We start from the raw sequence: 21,548 nt of genomic DNA on the forward strand, positions 1-21,548 counted from the left end.
TATAAACCAAAAATAGGTCATATAACCAGAGAGTCAAATAAAACATTTTTGCTGGTAACAACTTTCTGCCTTCTTCTTTATAGAGATAGAGAGAACCGCACGGTTGTTATTTGCTTTGTGCATAAAAACAGAATTTAAAGGGGGGAAAAAAGGGCTTTTATTTTGGCAACAGTCACACTTCAACCAAAATTGAGTCAACTAACTATTACCAGCACATAAAAAAAATTGGTCCAGTACTGACATCACTGAAACGTTTTTTTTTTTGGCAGTACCAGTTCCTTTCCACATTGTCCAGGGAAGGCTTCCTTTATACGTTAGTGAAGTAATGACCAAGGCGCAGTTTACCACTTTTACAACACGCACATTTCCAGCCTGGCACACAATTCTATTTGCACGCAATGAAGCATTTCGATACACTTTGAAGTGGTGCAACATGCTGGTAAGCCCTTGATGATGATAACAAGTGGACACCGCATCCTTGGGGCTGGGGGCTGGGGGTGTTGTCTTAAGTGGAGCGGTGTCCCCCTCCATAGTAACGCTTACTGTGTTAGTACTCCTTGTAGCTACGCAGCCGACCTTAAAACAGCTTTCTTACTATGTATATATGTATGTGTGGTAAAAACACTTAAAAACAGTGATATGTTTGAACGTCGCAAAGACCTTTAGAAAAACTTACTTTGCTGACAGGACAGATATGTTTTGGTGGCAGAAACCGGTGACAAACAAGGTACCGCAGCCCTTACTCTCTGGGAAACTGCACATATGTTTGCAACATCAATGGGGCACAGTATACATTTGGGTGCTAGAGTAAGACAAACCTATACCCCCTTCCCTAACAGTAACAGCAACTTACCTCCCCCCTGTAGGGTAATGGTCAGTGAGCCATCTATGATGGTACAACCCTCCAAGTCCATCATATCAGTCAGAGACTGGACTGTGGCTTTATCACACGCTGAAGAAAGACAAGAAGATGAGACAGATAGTAACGGTCAAGAGTATGAAGTGGTCACCCCTCCCACCCTCCCCCTCCCCATCCTCACATTATAAATATCAGGTTGAACTAAAACAAGTCTAAATCATACTGTACAAACAAATAAAATAGGTGGAGGGGAGGGAGGTGTGGTGCGGGAATTTCAACCATGGAGCCATTATTTTTCCTCACAGAGTTTTACTCCTCTTGTGTGCTGCGATAGTGGCTCAACATAATATCCGGATATGACTTGTAAAAGCAAGTTATCTATCTCACAGTAAACACTAAGAAGTTTCTTAGCTTTTTAGGGGAAGGGAGTAGGGGCAAGGAGAGGTGTGGAATGGAGGGAGGGTTTGGTTCTTAACACTGAGCATCTCTATCATAAATGATAATGACGACAATGGTCCGTTACTCCGTTTCCTGGTTGTCGTCAAAGTAAAATGGAATGTATTACAATGAAATAAATTTTAAAGTGTAATTTATACGAAAATTTCAAAGCTACAGCAAACACTGCTTCAAAACTTGTGTTCAAAGTTGTGCAAGGTGATCCCTTCAAAAGTTGCTTTAATAGCATTGGTTTTAACCTTGAGTGACATTGAAGAAGCATGTTCTTATATAATTGGTTATAGCCACCAATATATTAAACTAAGTGGTCTCTGTGGATGAACAATTCAGCTCTTCAGAACAAGTGACTAGTTTTAACCATTTAATCCATGAGGGAAAGATTGTCTCCCACAAAAGTTTATATTATATTTCTCTTCTTTTCCTTAATTGAAATTTTGGACTTGCTTGACCTTTTCGGAATGAATTTTTTGGAACTTAAGGATTATGTTTCTGAGAACCTCAAATCTATTGGGGTTTTTTTTGTCCAGTATGGTAATACCTAATATTAGCCAGCTCTATAAAACATACAGAACAGCTTTAATGTGCAGAAGTCAAATTTTGAGGAAACTGTACGAAATATGAGACATATCAGTATAATAAATATGATATATAATATAATATGAATATGTGACATATGTATTCTGTCTAGCATATTTAACCATCTACCCACCCATTCATTCATTCTTTGAAAAAATTGGACAACATTTCTGTCGTATCTAACAATAAACCTTTTTAATTAAGTGGCGACTCATTTTCTAAAAATGCAGTGTTTTTTTGTAACATTGTGCAATATCATAACAATTCCATTCCAACATATCATTGATCTAATAATGGAGCAATCAATGTGTGACATTCTTCAATTTCCTTTGTAGTAATTGGCAAAATAATAATGCGAGCATTTCGTCATTTTTGTTAAACAAACAGCAGAATCTCTGAAATGAATTTTCACTCATTAATGTCGATGCCTATTGAATTTCAGAACAAGATATCAACAAGAGACATATTCAGTAATGCAAATAACAATAACAACCAAACAGTTAGTAGGCTTTGTGATTCCTTGCCTCAAATAACATTCTGAGGGTAAAATTATTGATATTTGTCTATAATATTAGTCACAATATTGTCTCTGCATGCATCATATCTTCAGTCAGACATGTTTCTCTGCTTGATATCCTGTGTTTACAAGGTTTGCAACTCATGTGACCTCAAATGACCTTCTACCTCCACAAAGAACAGTGGTTTTTTTTACTCACTATGGGGCATCCACATGCCAAATATAAGATTCATTGAAGTTTCCCTCTTGAGATATCATATTTACAAGGTTTTTACAATATGACTTCAGGTGACCTCAAATGACCTTTGACTTCATCATAAACAACTAGGGTTTTCTGAATTTATAATGGGACATCCACATGTTAAGTATATGTTCATCCAGTCTTGCCCTCTTGTGATATTGTGTTTACAAGGTTTTCAAAGTTTGACCTCTGGTGACCTGGTATGGCCTTTGATCCCAGCCAAAAACACTAGCAACTGAGAACTCAATTTGATGCATCTTCTTACAAAGTTTGAAGTTCATCTAAGATTAGCATATTGAGTTATCGTGTTTACAGCCAAAGCATCACACACAGATACACACGGCATTTGACTGCAATGATTCCTTTTGCTTTCGGAAAGGAATCAAAAAGATATCCTATAGGTGTCGGTGCAGGTGGGGTAGAGGTGGGAGTTAAGATGAGGGTGTAGGTGGGGTAGAGGTGGGAGTTACGATGAGGGTGACGGTAGAGGTGGGAGTTATATCTGGAATAAGACACAATGATGACCCATTTGGCATCAGTTGTGTAGTAAGGGGGGGGTGGGGGACACAGGATGGGCACCATGTTTATGTTCTGAGAGAGGCACTACTGGGTACCATGGACATGTCATTTGTCCTCGGCTGTCCAAGGATTGCGAGGATCACGAGGATCGCGAGGACAGAGGAGAATGATAGAATATATTCTTAAAACTACCCTACTGATTATCAACTGACAAACAGAGCAGCCAAACTGCCGATACGATCACTTTCCGTTTAAAAAAATTGGATAGTGTAACTCTTTATTAAGATTTTTAAGTTTGTTCACATGCATTAAAACTTGCAAACTAAAGACCGTACAAGAATTGGCTTTATAATGTTATATGTTCTTGCTCTGCAATGGAGCAGTAGCCTCTCTTCGTTTTCATCTAGAAACTTCACTCATAGATATATTTCTAGCAAATTATCACATACTTCATCTACTGAACCGGGAATTTCTACAAAAAAATGTTACAAAATATGACATGAAGTGGAATGTAAAACACATCTAACCATTGTTAATAAGTGAACCTATATCATCCCATAGTAAAGGTGTCATTCATTTGTGACCTCCTACGTATATAGCCTTGCAAAGCTTTAATCAAACCAATGGGTCTTAACCTACAACTGCGGTTTGCCATACAGACATGAGTAACACACACTAAATTTTTCAAAAACATTGATGCAATCTTAGGTAAATCAAGTTGTAGCCCTTTTCCATCCAGTCGAACCGATCCCACAATAAGGATACAAATCTCCCCCTCACCCCCCAACCACCCCACAATCCCCTCACCCAACCAATTGAAATGAATGGTGATTACTTGCAATAATTTGGTTGTTTGTCTGTTGTTTTTACACATAATTATTTTATTAAGGAAGAGACTAATTAAGAATTAGCAGCCTCTTGAGCCAATTTTTATAAAGTTTCCCCATGAATTTTGACCCATGGATGATGGTTCAGAAAGTCTGGCTTACTTTTAGGACAAGTCCCCAAGCAAGGGGCACAGCTTCTGGCATCAGTGGTGTGGTTGGTATATCCAGTCGGACAATCCTCGCTACAAACGCCTTGGAATAGCTTGTAATGTGATGGGCATTCGTCTGGTAAGATACAGTAGCGATTCATAATCTGAAAGTAGGAAATAAGAACTTCAGTCAAAATTTACTAGCGAAAATTGAGTCCAGTTTATCAGAAATATCTTGCTCCTGGCAAGATTTGGGAAAGTTTAACAGCTGTGATCTACCACTGAAAAGAAATTCCATTCTGCTCACAAAATGTCTTAATTCGGCTCACAAAATGTCTTAATTTGACAAGTCTGAAATGAAACTACAATGGTTGAGGTTGTTTGAATAACTATTGGCAAAATTCAATCTGTCGGAATTCCAAAACTAATTGTTAAAACTGGGTGTTTTCACAATGAAACCCTTGTCAAAGTTTCTTTTTCTCGTGGGGTAACATTAATGTTCATCTTCATGATAAAAGGAATGTGCAGAAGTATGACAATCAAACTCCATCAAAAATGGAGACAATACGACAAAAATACTCAATCAAAGATAAACCATAGCTTAGTTCCAGGTCATGAGAACGAGAACGTATCAAATCCTTAAATCTAAATAGACGTCATGTATTACATGGATAACCTTCAAAATAGGGGAAAAAAATGAAAAAGTAATTATAAAAAAAACCTCTCCTATCCCCTCTTCCTCCAAAAAAAAAGAAGACAGAACCAGTGGCAACCATACAGTTCTGTCAAGCCTGCTCAGCCTAGACAGCAAATTTACTGCAATGTTCATACTCAAGTTACATTTTCCATATAAACTGTGGAGTTTCTAGTTTTTCCCTCCATCAAAACTTTTGAGTTTTGTGGTTTAGAACTGAATACACTGTTGGAAAGTTATCATGCTGGTCGTTATCATGTGTACACTGAGTTAGAACTTCGACGACAATTCACACTTTCAACATTTCATTTGTTCACTATATTTATTCATCCACATATTAGTTTTCTTCTTCACAACTGTTTTATCTCTTCACTGATTCAAACGAAGGCATCCTCCTCTCGTTCATCATCGACAAGAAAGCCCATGTACGTCTATCCTGACATAATACACTGGTACTGCAGGTTGTACGGTTGACCTACCAGTGTACTTTGGTATACCGGTTCCCTCTCCGGTTGAAATTTCACTTACTTTTAGTACTTTATGATTAGACTAGTCACTAAAAAACAATTCACTCAAAGTTGTCATAAAAAGTTACTCTAGTAGCATATATCTGGATCTACAAAAACATACATGAAAGTGGACATATTTTAATGTTACAATGTCACATGTAAATTTGGTCCAGGTCAACTTGGGGTCAAGTCTTCGTGCAGCCAATTACAGCTCTAGGACACTTACGTGACCTCCAACGAAAAGGGTCTGATAAAAGTTAGACAAGTTCCTGCGAAAAATCATAATTTTAGCAAAGTAACAGCCAAATATCAGAGTTATCTATCATAATGAATGAATAACTACGCCTGACTGGCTTAATTAATGTTTATCTTTTTATTTCCTTTATTGGGTTTCAAAGAAATTTAAAAAAACATGGACAACAGCTTGATTCAAGCTAATCTGGGTTTGCAACTTATTAAGCATATTCAGAGATATATCTTATATGGGCTAGATTTGCTACAGAAATGGTAAAACAGAACAATAATGATTTTAATAATAATATTGAGGATATATAAAGCCCAGACTTATCCACCAAAACAGGTGCTCATGGTGCCTACCAATATATTACACTTGTCAACTTGGAAAACCTGTCTAACATAGAGACAATCCCTCCACATGGCAGCAGCTAAACAGCGCCCCACCGACAATTTATCTCACAGGTCCCCATTTATTCACTTGGGTGAAAAGAGGCAATTGAAATAAAGTGCCTTGCCCAAGGATACAACATGACCACCTGGCCAGGACTCGAACCTGCAATCCTTAGATCACAGGTCCACTGCCTTAACCACAAGGCTCTCTAATGCAAAAACATGTAGAACAGCTTGATGCAGGGTAAGCTGGTGTTAATTAGCATATATTTAATGAATCAAAAGGGTGAATGTGAGTAAAACAAAGGGCCACATGGTTCTCTGGAGACCCTCAAGATAACAGCAGACAGTAATTTTATGTTTGTGTTCTTTTCTTTTTTTCTTCCCCCCCCCCTTCCTTACTTTCCCCTCAAGATTCTTTCATGTAGGGGAACCCTGCAGCCAGCTATTTTACGCAGATAAACAATACAACTCCAAAAATCAACTTAAATTTCAAACCAGACATTTTTAACATAAATGCACCCTACACCAAAGAGCTGAGGAAAGCATTTATTTTTTCCGTTCCTTTCTTTTGCAATTCATCAATTTACGAAAGCTCAGATTATTAAACAGCATCCTTCATAAAATCAGCTGATTGAACAGTTACTTTGTTTTATTTTCTTTAAGCAAAGTGTGTCATCCATTTCCTTCAACAGATGAATCCTTCCCGACACAAAACAAAACTGGAAAAAAGAAAACGTAATTAAATTCTACGAAAAGCACTGAAGGGATGTGTTGAAGGGTTTTATTCCCGGGTATCTGGTTTGTACCACCATTATATATGAAACAAAGAAAAATCATACATCTGTAGTAAAAGAAAAAGAAAGCTGTTGTTTTTCAGGGCCACAAAAATGCTCCTACAATGATGTTAATTATTCAGACTGCAGGCAGGATTTTAAAAATTCTAACCGCTAAACCAGTATACGAACTAACAAATGAGACAAAAAAACACTAGATCAGATATGACACAGGCAGATGTGTGGAAAGTTTTTGATCTACAACAACCGGCAGTTCCAGGGCATAGGGTTTTAACACCAACGAACCTTGCAGTACTATCGAGTACTGCCATAGGCTTGGGAGGCGGGAAGGCTGGGGGGCCTGCAGCCCCCCAACCAAATTTTTGTGTGAAAATTTGGGCAATATGATGAGAATTTTTCGAGCACCTACTGAAAGAAAAAGAATTTGCAATGTGTTTTTCAATGGTTGAACTGATATTATTATTATCAATATTATTGTTACGACTTCCCCCATAACTATAACCAATATGGAATAGTAATAACACGGCAAATGATTGTATGTTGTTGGCATGCGATGTACTAACCGATGCATGCCTATATGATATGCACATTAACATGTTGAATGCGAAAATAATTTGGTTATATTTTTCGGGCAAGTCGTTACAGCCCCGACAAATCAAATTGGGCTCCTACACCTATGAGTACTGCATGTATAGATGTATAAAATATTTTTAATTGTATAAAAATATTTTTAACGTTCAATCAATTGGGGAGGAGGACGTGTTTGTGTAACAGGGTTGGAAAATTGTAGAAATGTCAACGAGCAGACTTGGGCATTTAATGGAGAAAGGTGGTGGACATTTTTCTACTCCGGTTATACTGACCGCCCTTCTTGTACTCCCTACGATTTAATGTATATGTATATGTATCAAGTATGAACATCCTTGAAGGTTTTGATTTTGATTTTAGATTATAATTACAATTTACAAAGGCTTTGACCTGCTCCCACTTTTCTCCCATCAAAACCAACTCCCCTTATGGACATTATTTACTTGTATAAATTCAAAACTACACCCAGATAATATTACATATAAATATAGATATATATATATATATCAATATATATTTATATAACTTGAGCGTGTTGCTAAACTGCGCTCTACATCTTCGAGTGTCTAAGAAAACGTCCTGCTGCGCCGCCGCGGCCGAGAGTCACAGCCTTGACACGGTTAGCTATATCATTACATATTCTAATACAATTTATCATTTGATAGCATTCAAATGAACATCTACGTATTGATTTCTCTCACTTTCCTGCATTTCCAGCTCATTTCTCAATTTATTACAATTCTTCCCCACACTGATGTCTTTCTTGAATGTCAGGGGTAGGAAGAGAGATAAAAAACATTAATATAAAACTCAACTGAGCTTGAAAACTAAGAAGAAGGAATAAGTAAAGACTACCTGTAATATAGTGTTGCAAATTCAAGGCTTAATAGTAGTTAGTTCAAGTCACGAGAAGGCTGATAGCTTTTTCTCGGAATGTACTTTTTGTTTGAACTTGGCTTCTCTAATAGGAACTGGTACCAAGCAGAAGTTATAAATATTGTAGTAAATATATGAGTTCCTGATTCTGGATCCAGGGGCAAAGGCTAAACATCTATTTTTAGGGTGGTGGCTGCATCTATAAGGAAGGTAGATGACAGGCAGAACCTATTTTCATTAAAAAAAAAAGTTGTTTAAAAAAAAAAAGTTTTGAGGGGGCCAGACATCGTGAATTTGTGTGGGCAAAACATGAGACTAAGTAATTCATGATTTACTTTTTACAAAGTGTAGTAAGGGCCAACCAATCCGACACGCATGCATACAGCTAACAGACCGTGCTGGATACCGCGGTTAAAACAGTAAACGGTTCTGGAAAACAGTAAACAAAAATCTGCCACACTAGTTGTTATTATTGACTCAATCCACATATGCACTGCTTGCCATAAACACCCATAATATCTTGCGACATGTCCATCATGAGAATGCAACCTGACTGAATCCTATCATAATTCCTCATTTATGAAATATCAGGCTACAAAATGAGCATTTACCTTGGTAATGGGTGAGTCTCTTGGTCTACATTTCAAAAACTTATATTGAAATTATTTAAAATAGACATCCTGGTACTGAATTCCTTATCGTTGACATCAGCAATGTAAATAGTATGTCTAACATATCTTAGCACAAGGGAGAATGTGTTCATTTTCCGTCATCATGTCAAAAGATTGAATTTGATTGAATGGTTGAAATTGAAATCGACATTGAATGATTGAAATGACTGAAATTGAATCAAAATTGGCCTTCCGTAGACCATAAGATGTGGTATTAATCTCATTACCCTGGCAGCTTCAAACAGCTTTCCTAGCCATGCCATGACAATATCTCAATGGCAACTTGCAAGCTCCCTATCAAGATCGCGAGCTCGCTATCATAAAAACCTGTTCGACCTTCCGACCTCCTCGAGTGCCTGATTGCATTACAAAGTACGATCCACTGGAGCCTAAACGTTTCATCACATGTCAATGATCATGACCACCATTTCAAATGTTCCATGTGAATGCTCTGGTGGTTAGATCGTGGAAAACCGCAAATACCCTTGCTATTTTGGGGGGGGAGGGGATTGTTCCCTCCCCCCCATCCTCTTGTATTTCACTTTCTTTTGTATTCATGACTGTGATCACAAAGAGGCACAAATCAATCCCAATGCGAACAGAGCCGCTGACAAAGAATATCTTTAAGCTGAATCACTTTCGAATTTTCATATCAACCGTGCATCACGAAAATCGCCATCTCTTTAAAGCAGACATTTGTCCTTGGTGGGCAAATTTTACCAAAACCTACTAAGTGTATTTATTGCAATTGTTCAAATGAGCATTGAGTAAGTAGAAATAGTAACAGTTCTGTTCAGATTCAGAATATTTGCAACCCCCGAAAACTTTTCCGTATTTATCACGCATAAAGGGTGCACCCATATATTTTCAAATTTTGTCTGTTTTATTTCCAGCTGAAACTTGACTATAGCAAAGGTAGAACTCTACCACCATGTGATGGGGATTGTCATAGAAACAATAGCCATACATTTATCAATTATGAAGGCAACAAACTTGTCTTAAAAGAAACCTTTGCAGAAACAGCTCTTTTTTCGACCAGAAAATATTTTGGCAATAACCTATTAAGGGAACAGTCTATCTTCTATCTGTAATTTAACTGAACAGTTCCACTTGGACAAGACCTAATAACAGTTCCACTTGGACAAGACCTAATAACAGTTCCACTTGGACAAGACCTAATAACAGTTCCACTTGGACAAGACCTAATAACAGTTCCACTTGGACAAGACCTAATAACAGTTCCAATTGGACAAGACCTAATAACAGTTCCACTTGGACAAGACCTAATAACAGTTCCACTTGGACCAAACCTGATAACAGTTCCACTTGGACAAGACCTAATAACAGTTCCACTTGAACAAGACCTAACAACAGTTCCACTTGGACAAGACCTAATAACAGTTCCACTTAAGACCTAATAACAGTTCCACTTAAGACCTAATAACAGTTCCACTTGGACAAGACCTTTATGACACTAGATTCCTCGCCACAATTCATATGAGAACATTTCACGTGATCAAAAAGATTCTTGCACAACTGCTGACCTAGATCTTTCAACTATTGTGTTTACAAGTTTCAAGACTCTGATCTCCAGTAGATTCTCAAATGACATAAAATGAAAAAAAACTACATCAGGGGAATATTTAGCAGAAAAGGCTTTTGTTCCCTTTTCCAAAAGTGCTGAAACTTTTTAGTATTTTTTTGCCCATCTTTGTTTGCAATATTTACCAGCAGTTCCACTTGGACCAGGCCCAAATTGGAGCTTTTGCAAGCAATACAATGGGAAGTGGATTTTAGTCTGAATAACTTCGTCTGAAATTATTTGTAGAACCCAGGCTTATCTTCTTATCTCTTACTAATTTCCCAAAAAATTTCCAAAGCCATTGTTTGGCAATTTCGGGCACTTCGCCTCTTTGTTTTCAATTTACCTGAACAGTTCCACTTGGACAAGACCCAACGCAGGTCCCATTGGAGATGAAGTTCTTGCAAGCCACACAATGGGTAGCAGAGTTGCCACTACACCCTCCTAGGCACTCAGGATGGCAGCATGTATCAGGCTTTTGTGTGTGGCATGAATGAGGACAGGCAGCTGAACAAACTGAGTGGGAAGAGAAAATAATATAGGGTTAGTTTTAATATAAACTTCCAATGAATCAAAAATAAATAAAAAACTGGCCACTGGCAGCAAAAAATTATTCTATACATTTTAATACCCATCTTTCCTTCTTTTTTTTTTCTTTTTTATTATTATCATCTACCTTCCTTAAAAATTCCACGTGTTTTTCTTGGCTGCAAAGAAAGCAAGAGAAAGTCTGCAATATTGAGAAGCTAGCTGTCAATGGGCAAAAACCCAAGTGCAAAACAATTTTCATTTTGTTCCATATTTGCCCATCACCATTTCTTGTGGAGCCAAAAAAAAAACAAGAAGCAGGAGGCATAGGGATGTTCATTTCAGTCCATTGAATGTACAGTATATTTTAACATTGCAGACTTTAAGGTGAACATCCTACGTGTGTCATCTCGGGGAAACGGCTTTGCAGCACCAAACAGTGGTGGGTCGTCAGCTATCCCACCTTCAGCACCGTTGCCACAGGATGGAGAATGCCCCGACAGTATTCAAATGTCGAAAAATGGCAGCTACAGGGATGTAAATGGGTACAAGGTTGGCCTAGAAATACCCTACAGTGTATTGTCAAGCTCTATATTCATCAGATTCACCAGCAAGATTTGAAGCAAACCGATTATTGCTCAACGCATAGTGGTACTCAACTCAAGGAGCGTTAGCTCAGTGGTTAACGCCGGTGCCTTTCAAACATAAGGTCCCGAGTTCGAGTCACTCCAAGATTAATGTATGTCGTCCAGTTACAGAGTTGTTGACAATTGACAATTCATAATCATGGTCATATTGATCTAAGAGACTGACTTCGGTCAGTTGCTTTGATAAGCCAATGAGGCTTCTTCGCGAGTTCCTGCTTGCTGGAGGATCTAAAATACATTCACATAGAGGGATTCTTACATAAGTTTTGTAATTCTTTTACAGAAAGCTCAGTTAAGAGAGTGTAATATAATTGTAATGGCTGTGATTGGTGATTCTGGTTGTGCTAAGATCTGTACATATTCGCAATTTGAAACCTTCTCTCCTTTCCTCAACCCAGCCAAAAACCCAGGAAGGAAAACACATTTCATTCTTTTTATTACACATTTGGAATTTGGGAAAACCAAAAAGTTTAAATTTCTATTGCAAATTTCAATACGCCCCACACCATACATAATGATAACTCAACAATCACATGGATTAAGATAACTTCAGAAATTGGTTTCCACTACGTAAGTTGTGATAGTCCTTGAAATAAGTGTCCTATGAACACAACCAGTCAGGCAATGACCATAATGCAACTTTTCCATCTGAATCTCTCTCCTCCTCTCACTTGCTCTTTCTTTCTTTTCGTTTTTCCCCCCAGCTAGACTCCGATCTTTGGGCGAATCATTTACCAAGATGTACATCACATCGACCAAACATCAACTGGGCCCCATGTCTGTTTGTCTATTTTATATCATTCCATTCGTTATTTCCTTATTATTTTTGTCTCTCTTCTTTTTTTCTCCTTTTTTTTTTGGTCTCATTATCCCAAGGGAACCTCACAATTGATGTCCCTTTATTTTCTCTGTGACAGTACTAAACAAATACGACAGCATTCCAATAACCTTTCATTGCCCAATGGGGAAAAAAGACCCTAGCAATATTTCAGAAGAATTTTTTTCTTTTCAAGGCTCTAAAGCACATATTACCAGTTATTTCCTCCACTGCAGGAGCACGCACCTGTTTGCTTCAAATGCTTGGAGGGGTGGGAGGGAGAAACATGTAATGCTACTATTGTGTAGTCACGTTCAGACGATGCAGTCAAAAGCCAGTGTTGTACAGTATATGTGCTGTTTTGTCTCCACCTGCTTCTGATGGGGAATGTAATAAGGTATGGGCAAGTTACAGTAAGCAATGTCACGGCCAGGCGTAACTTGGAATACGACACAAGATAGAGATATTCTCTGTGAAAATCTTTTCTTTTCTAGTTTTTTTAGTTTCTGGTTTCATTTTAAAATTATGCGTCATTAACAAACAGTTTTTCACAATTAATTAAGTTTATTATGTTATAAAGACATGATCTTCTATCAGTACAACTAATTTACGGAAGACTTTTTGGTAGGAAGGAGGGAGGAGGAGGAGGAGGGGGAGGGGGAGGGGAGGGAGGAGGGAGTAGCAAGTGTATTTATAACTTTCTTTAGCATTTGCAAGTTTAGAACTGATGTTTGTTTGGGTTCGCTTCTCGATCAATCAAATTGAAATTCAGAAATACGGGATTCTCCTCAGTCAAATAGCTGTGCACATAAAAGTCTCCTGACAAGCGGCTGAAATTGGCTGGTTAAGAAGTTCCCCCTTTTTCTTCTTCCTCCCTCCCTTTTTCTTTTTTTCTCTTTTTGTTGCAGGATTTCCCTGCCATGCTTCACAAGTTACCCACAATGCCATCACAGGGTGTCAGCTTCAGTGTCCACTGTATGGTGGGATCTTTTTTCTATAAAGGAAACAATGTCCTCAAAGCTAAAGGACAGAGAGAGCAAAAAAACTAAAAATGTTTACAAAGAGCTGACTTTCTTTCAGAAACTTCATCCTTTTATGAAGGACAATAGGCTATACCTGTCTTGTGAATCTTACAAAGACATAGAGGAGAGAATTGGTCAGCAATGCCAATAAATGTACACCAGTATCTGGACTTGCGACATTCCTCACTGACACCAGCAGCAGGTTAGATGTATATATATATGTGACCAAGCTGTGTTGCACAGGGTTCTTGATGAGTGAGTCACATCACACACATGACCACCACTACGGTGGTTGGCTCTGGTTCTTCTGTTGTCAAGACTCCTTTTGACTCTTGTTGACTTCAGTTTGTAACTGTAATCCCATTATTGTGTTGAACAGCAAATTAGATGATGTTAGGAGGATGACTGGGCTGTGCTATACAAAACCATCTCTTGGTCCAGTTATGTACATTGTGTAGTATCTGTTCTGTTTCTGAGGGGACTCGTGATACACACATTTAGATGACTGTGACTGTCACACAGTCACAGTCTCGATGCAAGGGGACTGCCGTTGAGAAGCGATCAGTAGTTTGATTGGTAGGTCTTCGTGCCCCAGGTGCTTACTTGGGTGACTTTTCTTAGAGCAGAAACCTAGGAAGGGAATCTTTCCAACTGCAAATGGCAACCAGCTGTTTCCCAATTTTGTCCACAACATTCATCTTGAAAGGTCATTACTAGGCTGGACTTGGGAACTCATTACATATTGGGAGTCGCATCACCCCTTCCCTGCCTTAGGCATCATGACTATATATTCTATATTCTATACAACGACATACAAAACAAAAACCAGCACAGAGGTCTACAACACGGTCAGTTCATCTTGCAGTTAATGACTTAAAGGAATAGTGTGTGCAATAGGCATTTACCAGCAAATTGCTTTCCATACTTAAATAAGCAACTGTTAGAAGATTGTGATTTACTGCACATGGTTACTTTTTCTCTCTGAATCTTGCCAAGCACTGTTTATCATTTTGGAAAGATCATTACATTTGTTTACCAGAAAAGTTCTAAAGATCTTCTTTTTTTTTTGGCTCCCAGGAAGTTATCACAGCTTAGGTGGTCAACATCTCCTTCCAATTATCAACCCTTGGGTTGATTTTCACATCAGTTGTCTTCCCTTACTGTTTATCAATGCTGCCAAATAATTAACTCTCTATGTTCCCTATTGTTGTCTTAAGGTATCTCTTAACCTCCCTTGTAGACAGGTAGTCTGGGCTGACCAGTTGTCCAAGTATGGTATGGGAGTGTAACTTCCTGTCCAGCCATGTGACCTTGTGACAGAGTGTAGGGTATATAAAGTGTGGTTCATACAGATAGTCAGGGGAGTTGCTCCATAACAACTCTGTGCTTCATCTCTGTGCAAGGGTCTTTTACATCTCATCTTGTGATATGAGAATTAGGTCTTCTTCATCTTATCAGAGAAGCCTTAGTGAATATATCAAAAAGTAGCCTCTCATATGGAACAAGTTACCAGATCACATTCGAACATGCTATACACTTTCTACTTTCAAAAGTCTACTTAAGACCCACTTTTTCACTTGTTCTTTTGTAAATTAATTTACTTTCTTTGTAAAGCACCTTGAGCAGTGACTTTTGTGTACTGTACTGATTTGGCACTATATAAGTCTCATTTATTATTATTATTATTATTATTATTATATCTTCTTTGCCGTCTTATTTTTTGTACATTGTCATATACCTCTGTGACAAAGGAGTCACTCACTACACCAACTTCAAAAAGTTGAGTTTATATAGTTACCCAAAGCTAAGCTCTTAAACAGTGCTCAAAGCCTGCCACATTCATGATCCTTTTTAATAATGTTTTGAGTTTGTTTGTTTTTTGTTCTTTTTAAAAAGATCTGTTTTCATTCATAACTGGATTTCATTACTTCTAAGTTCCATAGTGCAAAATTTTGACCAAACCAAGATATTAAAATGATGAGGCCTCTACCATTCATTTTAACGATGGCCCTTGAAAAATTGATGTTGTTTAGTAAGAAGAGAAATTGCAGGTACAGTTTATTAAATTTTAAACAGACTGTACAAGGGAGATGTATACATAAAAATGCACATATTAATTGGTATTGTGTACTAACGACTAACATATGAAATATGCGCATACATGTATATATATAGCATCAATATAACTACAACATGTAACTACTACTACTCTGCCTAACCATGTAACACACAAACATATACATGTGTGTGTGCTATGTACAGTATAATCAGGATTGGTGAGCCACCTGGCGCTGGGACTCTTTTATCACTGATACCCGGCTGTCACACTTTACACTGTCTATAAAAACTGACATGTGTTTGGTAACCAAAATAAACCAGAAAACCTAAAAACGTTTAGTAGTTCCGAAGCCCAAATTCATAGTGTGGTAAAAAGCCATATGTTAAATATTCATGAACTTGTGCATGCCAAGATGAAGAGGGATTATCCATTGACTAATGCGGCAATATCAAAATGTATGAATATTAATGAGGTCAAATGTTATGATCTCATAATAAGCATGTATCTATGTACATACTTACATTATTATATCCAAGTACATATGTATAAAGCTAACTAGACATATTTGTTTCAGAGATATCTAATTAGGGAATTCTATGTTCACTGATTAATATTCATGATATGGACACAAACAACAACACAGTTGATTGCATGAATCAGCTAATAGTCCCACCACGGTATAAACTGCCGGGATGCTTCCTCATCAAACACCTTGCTTCCTCGAAATGCAATTTGTTCCCCCCAAAAAGAGACATTTTTGCAAGAGAAGAGAAAACAAATTACAGTCTTGTATCACAGCAGCCTGAAGTCATTGAACCCTGCTAAAAGATTCTTGTGTCAAAAAGCAGTTGGGATGTCTCCTTAGATGTGGGTGCTACTACCTACATCTCTGCAGCCAGTGCAGGACAACATGAGTAATGGCTGCCAGTTGTTATGAGTGGGTGGTACAGGCTGACAAACAAACAATTCTGGGAATTTATTTATACACTCTACCTCTGTTCCAATTTCTTTTCTTGAGATATTACAATCCTTGTTCCCCCCCTCAAATGAAACAATTTTGCCTGGTAATATCATAAAGTATTTAACCTTAAAGAAGTTGAGGTTTGGGTGACTGGAATAAAAGCCTTCAAGTAAGTTAGTACATTCCACAAATAAACAGGCCAAATAGCTACTGCAGCGGCCAAGAGTTCCTTGTGAATCAATCTGTCCTCCATGAAAGTGCTTGTCTGCACAAGCAATTATTATTATTTTTTTTTTAATTGGTGAAAATCATTTTAATCTTCACACATAATTTTGTGATAGTACACAAGGTTTTCATTGTGACACATGATCCCCTTGACTTGGGGGTTCTGATAACAATTGTGAAATGAAACTCAAACAGAATTTTGAAGTTAGCACATTAAAAGAATACAAACCATATGAAATTTCTCACAAAATACATTACTAACCACACAACACAATTTACTGCCAAACTGTATTATAAGAAAAATAATAATAATAATAACTTCAAGTTTTATTTGATAAAACTTTCTCAGATTTTTCCTCAATTTATTTACTTTCATTATTTGTCTGATCTTCTTTCTAAATATGTTTTTTACAATTTTTCTTAATTTCAAACTGAATTGTCTACAAGTGTTATTTCTGCTGTCAACATTGTGTAATGACATGATTGCAACAACTTCTTGAATTGGTAATGAAAATGCAGCTTTGCATAGTTCAGTGAAATGAAGTTTTGTTAACTTATAAATGAGGTTCATGATTGAGAGAACATCATATTGTTTGTTAGAGAGAATAAAGGTTACAATAAACCACAAGACCAATATGTCATATTCAGATATTTACAAACAATAATTCTTTTTTTTTTCCCCAGGTTATAGTAACGAACTCAGATTTGATCTTTTATGTCTCTCTCTCTCTCACTCTCTCCTCTCTCTCTGTTGTTGATATTTTATCCCATGGGAACTTAACTATATTTAAAAATTGTATTCCTATACAGCAAATCTTATCAGGTGGCACCACATGGCTGCACAATAGGCAAAATAACGCATACATATATATATATATATTTACAGGCAAATATGCAAAAATTTTGACTGAAAAAGATATGAACAAAATGGCCCCGGGTACAAGATTTAGTACCAGTCGTGTGGAAACAACAGAGAAATACAACAAGCACCTGGACTGGAATGTCAGTCTTTGGGTGTTACGATCCAAAAATCGATAAACTTCCCTCTGGCATAATGAGTTGCAACGATATAAACAGGTACTTGATGAAGTGTTTGCAACTATTACTAAAAATAATAAAGAATGTAACAAACAACAAGCAATAAACACAAACAGCTACAAACAGTTTGACAGAAATATTTGCTGACTATTTTATTTTATTTCTTTTTTTTTTTTTGGTTTTTTTTTTGGTTTAATTTTTTTTGTTATGGAGTTCCAAAGCTTACATATTTGTTATGACAACAGCCAAGTCTGGGTGTGAGCACTTTCTTGAAATATCTAGTTCAAGATACTTTCCATGCACCTTCTGTCTTCAAAACAAAATTCCTAAATGTTTGACCTTAGAACAGCTATTTGTGTCTTTGAGCAGAACTTTTTGACAACAACATGAAACTGAAACCACCAAACTATTGGAAGGGGAAAAAATTCCAGGTGTAAACCAATTTATACCATACAATCCACTGACCAAATATTTCTATAACACTTCCCAACCCCCCCCCCCACCCTCCCATTCTTACATTCATTAATATTGTACAAACTTATCTCAAATTCAGTCAATTCATCCATTGTTTTCAAATTTAACATTTATTAATGTGTATATATATATTATATATATCCTAGTGTAGAAATCATTTAACTTATTACAACAAGAAACTTGAAAGCATAATTTGTTTTGTTTTTTTGCCAACAGCAAAATTGATATCAATTTTTTAGAAACTGAAAAAAAAGGCAATTGGCTACAAAACAAAATCACATCAATGAGAAATAATGGTTTACATTATTGAAGTCTTTTGTTTTTAATAAGTTAACTAGCTACTGATGGTTATTTCATATTTTTCATATTTTCATATGATCCATATCATAAATTCTATATTATGTGTTGATTGTTTCCTTGGGGATGTATTTGATGATGCTAGGCCTTTCCTCTCCTCTCCTCTTCCACCTCCTCCTTGCATCATCTGTGATGATGAATGCAAACAAACAACTAGCATGCTCCACCCATAGAGGCACAAAAAAATATATATATAACACTTCCACCATAAGAAGTGAAACCTAATACCTTGTTTACAAGAATTTGTTATTACAACGGGCACAAGAACATGCTGATGTCATCTACGATAGGCCAAGTTTAAAGGGACTAGGCACGCAAAGTTTTGATCGCTCTTTTAGCTACATAAACAGTTGTTGAATAGTCTCCCTGAATGGCCCATTCTTAATCTTTGTCAGACGAAAGAGACAGGGGTAAAAAAAAGGGAAATAGCGGGGTTAGGTCAACATGGAATTTTTGCCAGCGATAGGGAGAAGTTAACAGAGTGTTTCATAACAAAAAGGGTGGGGGGGGAGAGAGAAAGATAAAAACAAAGTACAGCCACCTGGGAAATGAGGACACAAAACAAAGAGGAAATTTAGACTTTGCTCACTGTGTCCTCTGAGATGCTTCCACTTGAACCGTACAGAGTAATTACCATCCCAATGGAAAGAGAAAATTGCTCCGAATATAAATAAAGCATTCTGTTTATACAAGGTGTAGTGCTTACTCTGTCACAACAACTGATAATGCCAGCCTTCAACAACAACAAAAGAAATTGAGCGGAGACTGAAAATAAATAAAACTGCCACTTATTTAAAAAAAAAAAAAAAAAAAAGTTTGTTACTATGTTACACAAGTGTTGCTTTGATAACAAAACAAGCTCCTGCTCAGGTTTTGAAAAAATAAATAACAGAGCGTAACTAAAACAATGTTCTCTTTTTTTTATGAAGCACCATTAGAAGGGGGGGAAATATTGCTACTGTCTTTTGGGGGATCTCAGCTCAACTCTTTGAATTTTATAGTGAGCTTAATGATGGAAAGGATACAGTTCGAAGGGATGATATGACATTGAAAAAGGAAATCTCTCTGGTTGATGCTAACATTTGCCAGTGATGGAATTCTCACGACCCATTCCCAATCTGATAAAAGACCGAAAGCTCTGATCAAGACGAGGCTTCTCACTTACGTCGGAATTGCCATCAATTTATAAAATAAGATATGACTTTCTGGAAGATGAATAATGACTGAAAGCTCGGTGACAAGCGAAAACACCAATGACAATATCAACATTGACAATGGATGTGGGTGACTTTTAAAAGGAAATTAGGAATTGTAAAAGAATTATACTGTGTGTACGATAACAGACAAACAAACAAAGAACCACACAATTACTTATTGCTTTAACATGGACAGAACCCAAAAGGAAAGCACAGGATTGTTTACCAAACTTTACTATTTTGGATAGAAACATTTGAGGAAACAACACCTGTTGTCTTTATCATTTTGATCTGATGAGAATGGTAACGTTAATGATGCGTAAACAAACATGTATCAAATTAAGATCCCTAGAAGAAACATGTTTACCTCAAAACTTTGCGGGCTCTGGGGTATTTTGTTTTTGTAGGCCAGGTAGGTCTAATTGTGCACATGGAGACAAGATGGGGGTGATTTATAGGTGAGCGGAATTACCTGATGGCTCTAGTCATTTTGAGAAGCAAAGTGTGCAGTCTGGTTTGAGGAGACAGGTAAATGCCCATGTCTGTGTAATAGTTTTAATAACAGCCTATTCTTGCCATATTAAACACCAAATACAAACCATCACCCCCCCCCCCAAAAAAAACCTACCAAAAATAACACAAGCCCCTCAGAAATACTGAAAGTTACACTGTGATCATAAATTGATGGGAATCTTTCAGAGGAAAAAGCCTACTGGCAAAATATAAATTACAGAGCTCCAATTTTCTTCTTCCTACAAACAATACTCAATGGACAATAATAATAATAATAATAAGACTTATAATGCGCACACACCACTCAAAGAAATGTGGTAACAGTGAAATTTTCATAACCACATTTCTTTTACTACTTTGAAATATGTAGGTTGTTGTTATTGTCACAGATGCTGGATCTTGGGAAGTAATTTGTTTGCATCTTTATTCCTCTCCGTATTCTAAAACTCAAGATGCTATGTGAACAAGGGAGTGAAGTCGCACGTTATCTACTGTCGACAAATTTAAAACATGATTAAAAATTAAAAAGCCACGATTTTAATAATGGGTCGCCGAAGCAAGGAAGAGGAAGCAAGGTACGGAAGGTCTACTGATTACAAAACAGTAAACAAGATGTTGGAGGGTGCAATTTAAGTTCACTGATGGGAAGGATGGAGAATAAAGGCAGGGGAGGGGAGGGGAGAGCAGGGGAGGGGAGGGGAGTGGGACGAGAAAATAGGACGAGAAAGTGGGACAAGAATGTTGGGGAAAAGAGGGCAGCATGAAAGAATGAGATATGTTATTGTGGGGATGTTATCAACCGTAATCTCTAGATAGAATTGAGCGCTTCTCCTACCTGGTTCATGCAAAGGAGTTCAAAACAAACGTTTTTTATCTGTCTCGAAATATTTTGTACTATTCATGTATTCTTTAACAAACCTACCAATAACTATTCCAAATTAGATTATATTTTCATCTTTCAAGTATCTTACACACAATGATGTTATTGCAGCAATTAAGAACTGCTTCTATTATTCTTTTATAACGTTAAAAATTTATCAAATCCCAAGGTAAGAAAATTCACATTTTACCAAAGAAATGTTTGGACACTAGGTAGCTTGGATATAGTTTTTAATGTAGAATTCTCAACATAATGGTGAAGATATGCAAACTAATACTCAATCAAATTTCCATGCAAACACAATCAAAATGACTTACTTTTAATTTTGTATTTTGATTTTATT

General features: G+C 37.0%; 1 protein-coding gene across 6 annotated transcripts in view; it reads right to left on the bottom strand.

Annotated features, from left to right (window-relative positions):
• The window catches only part of LOC139978387 (insulin-like peptide receptor), a 105,011-nt gene that overhangs the window by 34,120 nt on the left and 49,343 nt on the right, over positions 1 to 21,548 (bottom strand). For all 6 annotated transcript variants that reach the window (XM_071988582.1, XM_071988583.1, XM_071988581.1 and 3 more), the window contains exons 4-6: positions 10,835 to 11,004; positions 4,158 to 4,308; positions 854 to 952 (exon numbers count right to left, since the gene is read on the bottom strand). In XM_071988582.1, coding sequence (XP_071844683.1) covers positions 854 to 952; positions 4,158 to 4,308; positions 10,835 to 11,004 — 420 coding nt within the window. The remainder of the gene's footprint in view (positions 1 to 853; positions 953 to 4,157; positions 4,309 to 10,834; positions 11,005 to 21,548) is intronic.

Source organism: Apostichopus japonicus, chromosome 13 (assembly GCF_037975245.1).
Source record: "Apostichopus japonicus isolate 1M-3 chromosome 13, ASM3797524v1, whole genome shotgun sequence".
NCBI classification, from domain to species: domain Eukaryota; kingdom Metazoa; phylum Echinodermata; class Holothuroidea; order Aspidochirotida; family Stichopodidae; genus Apostichopus; species Apostichopus japonicus.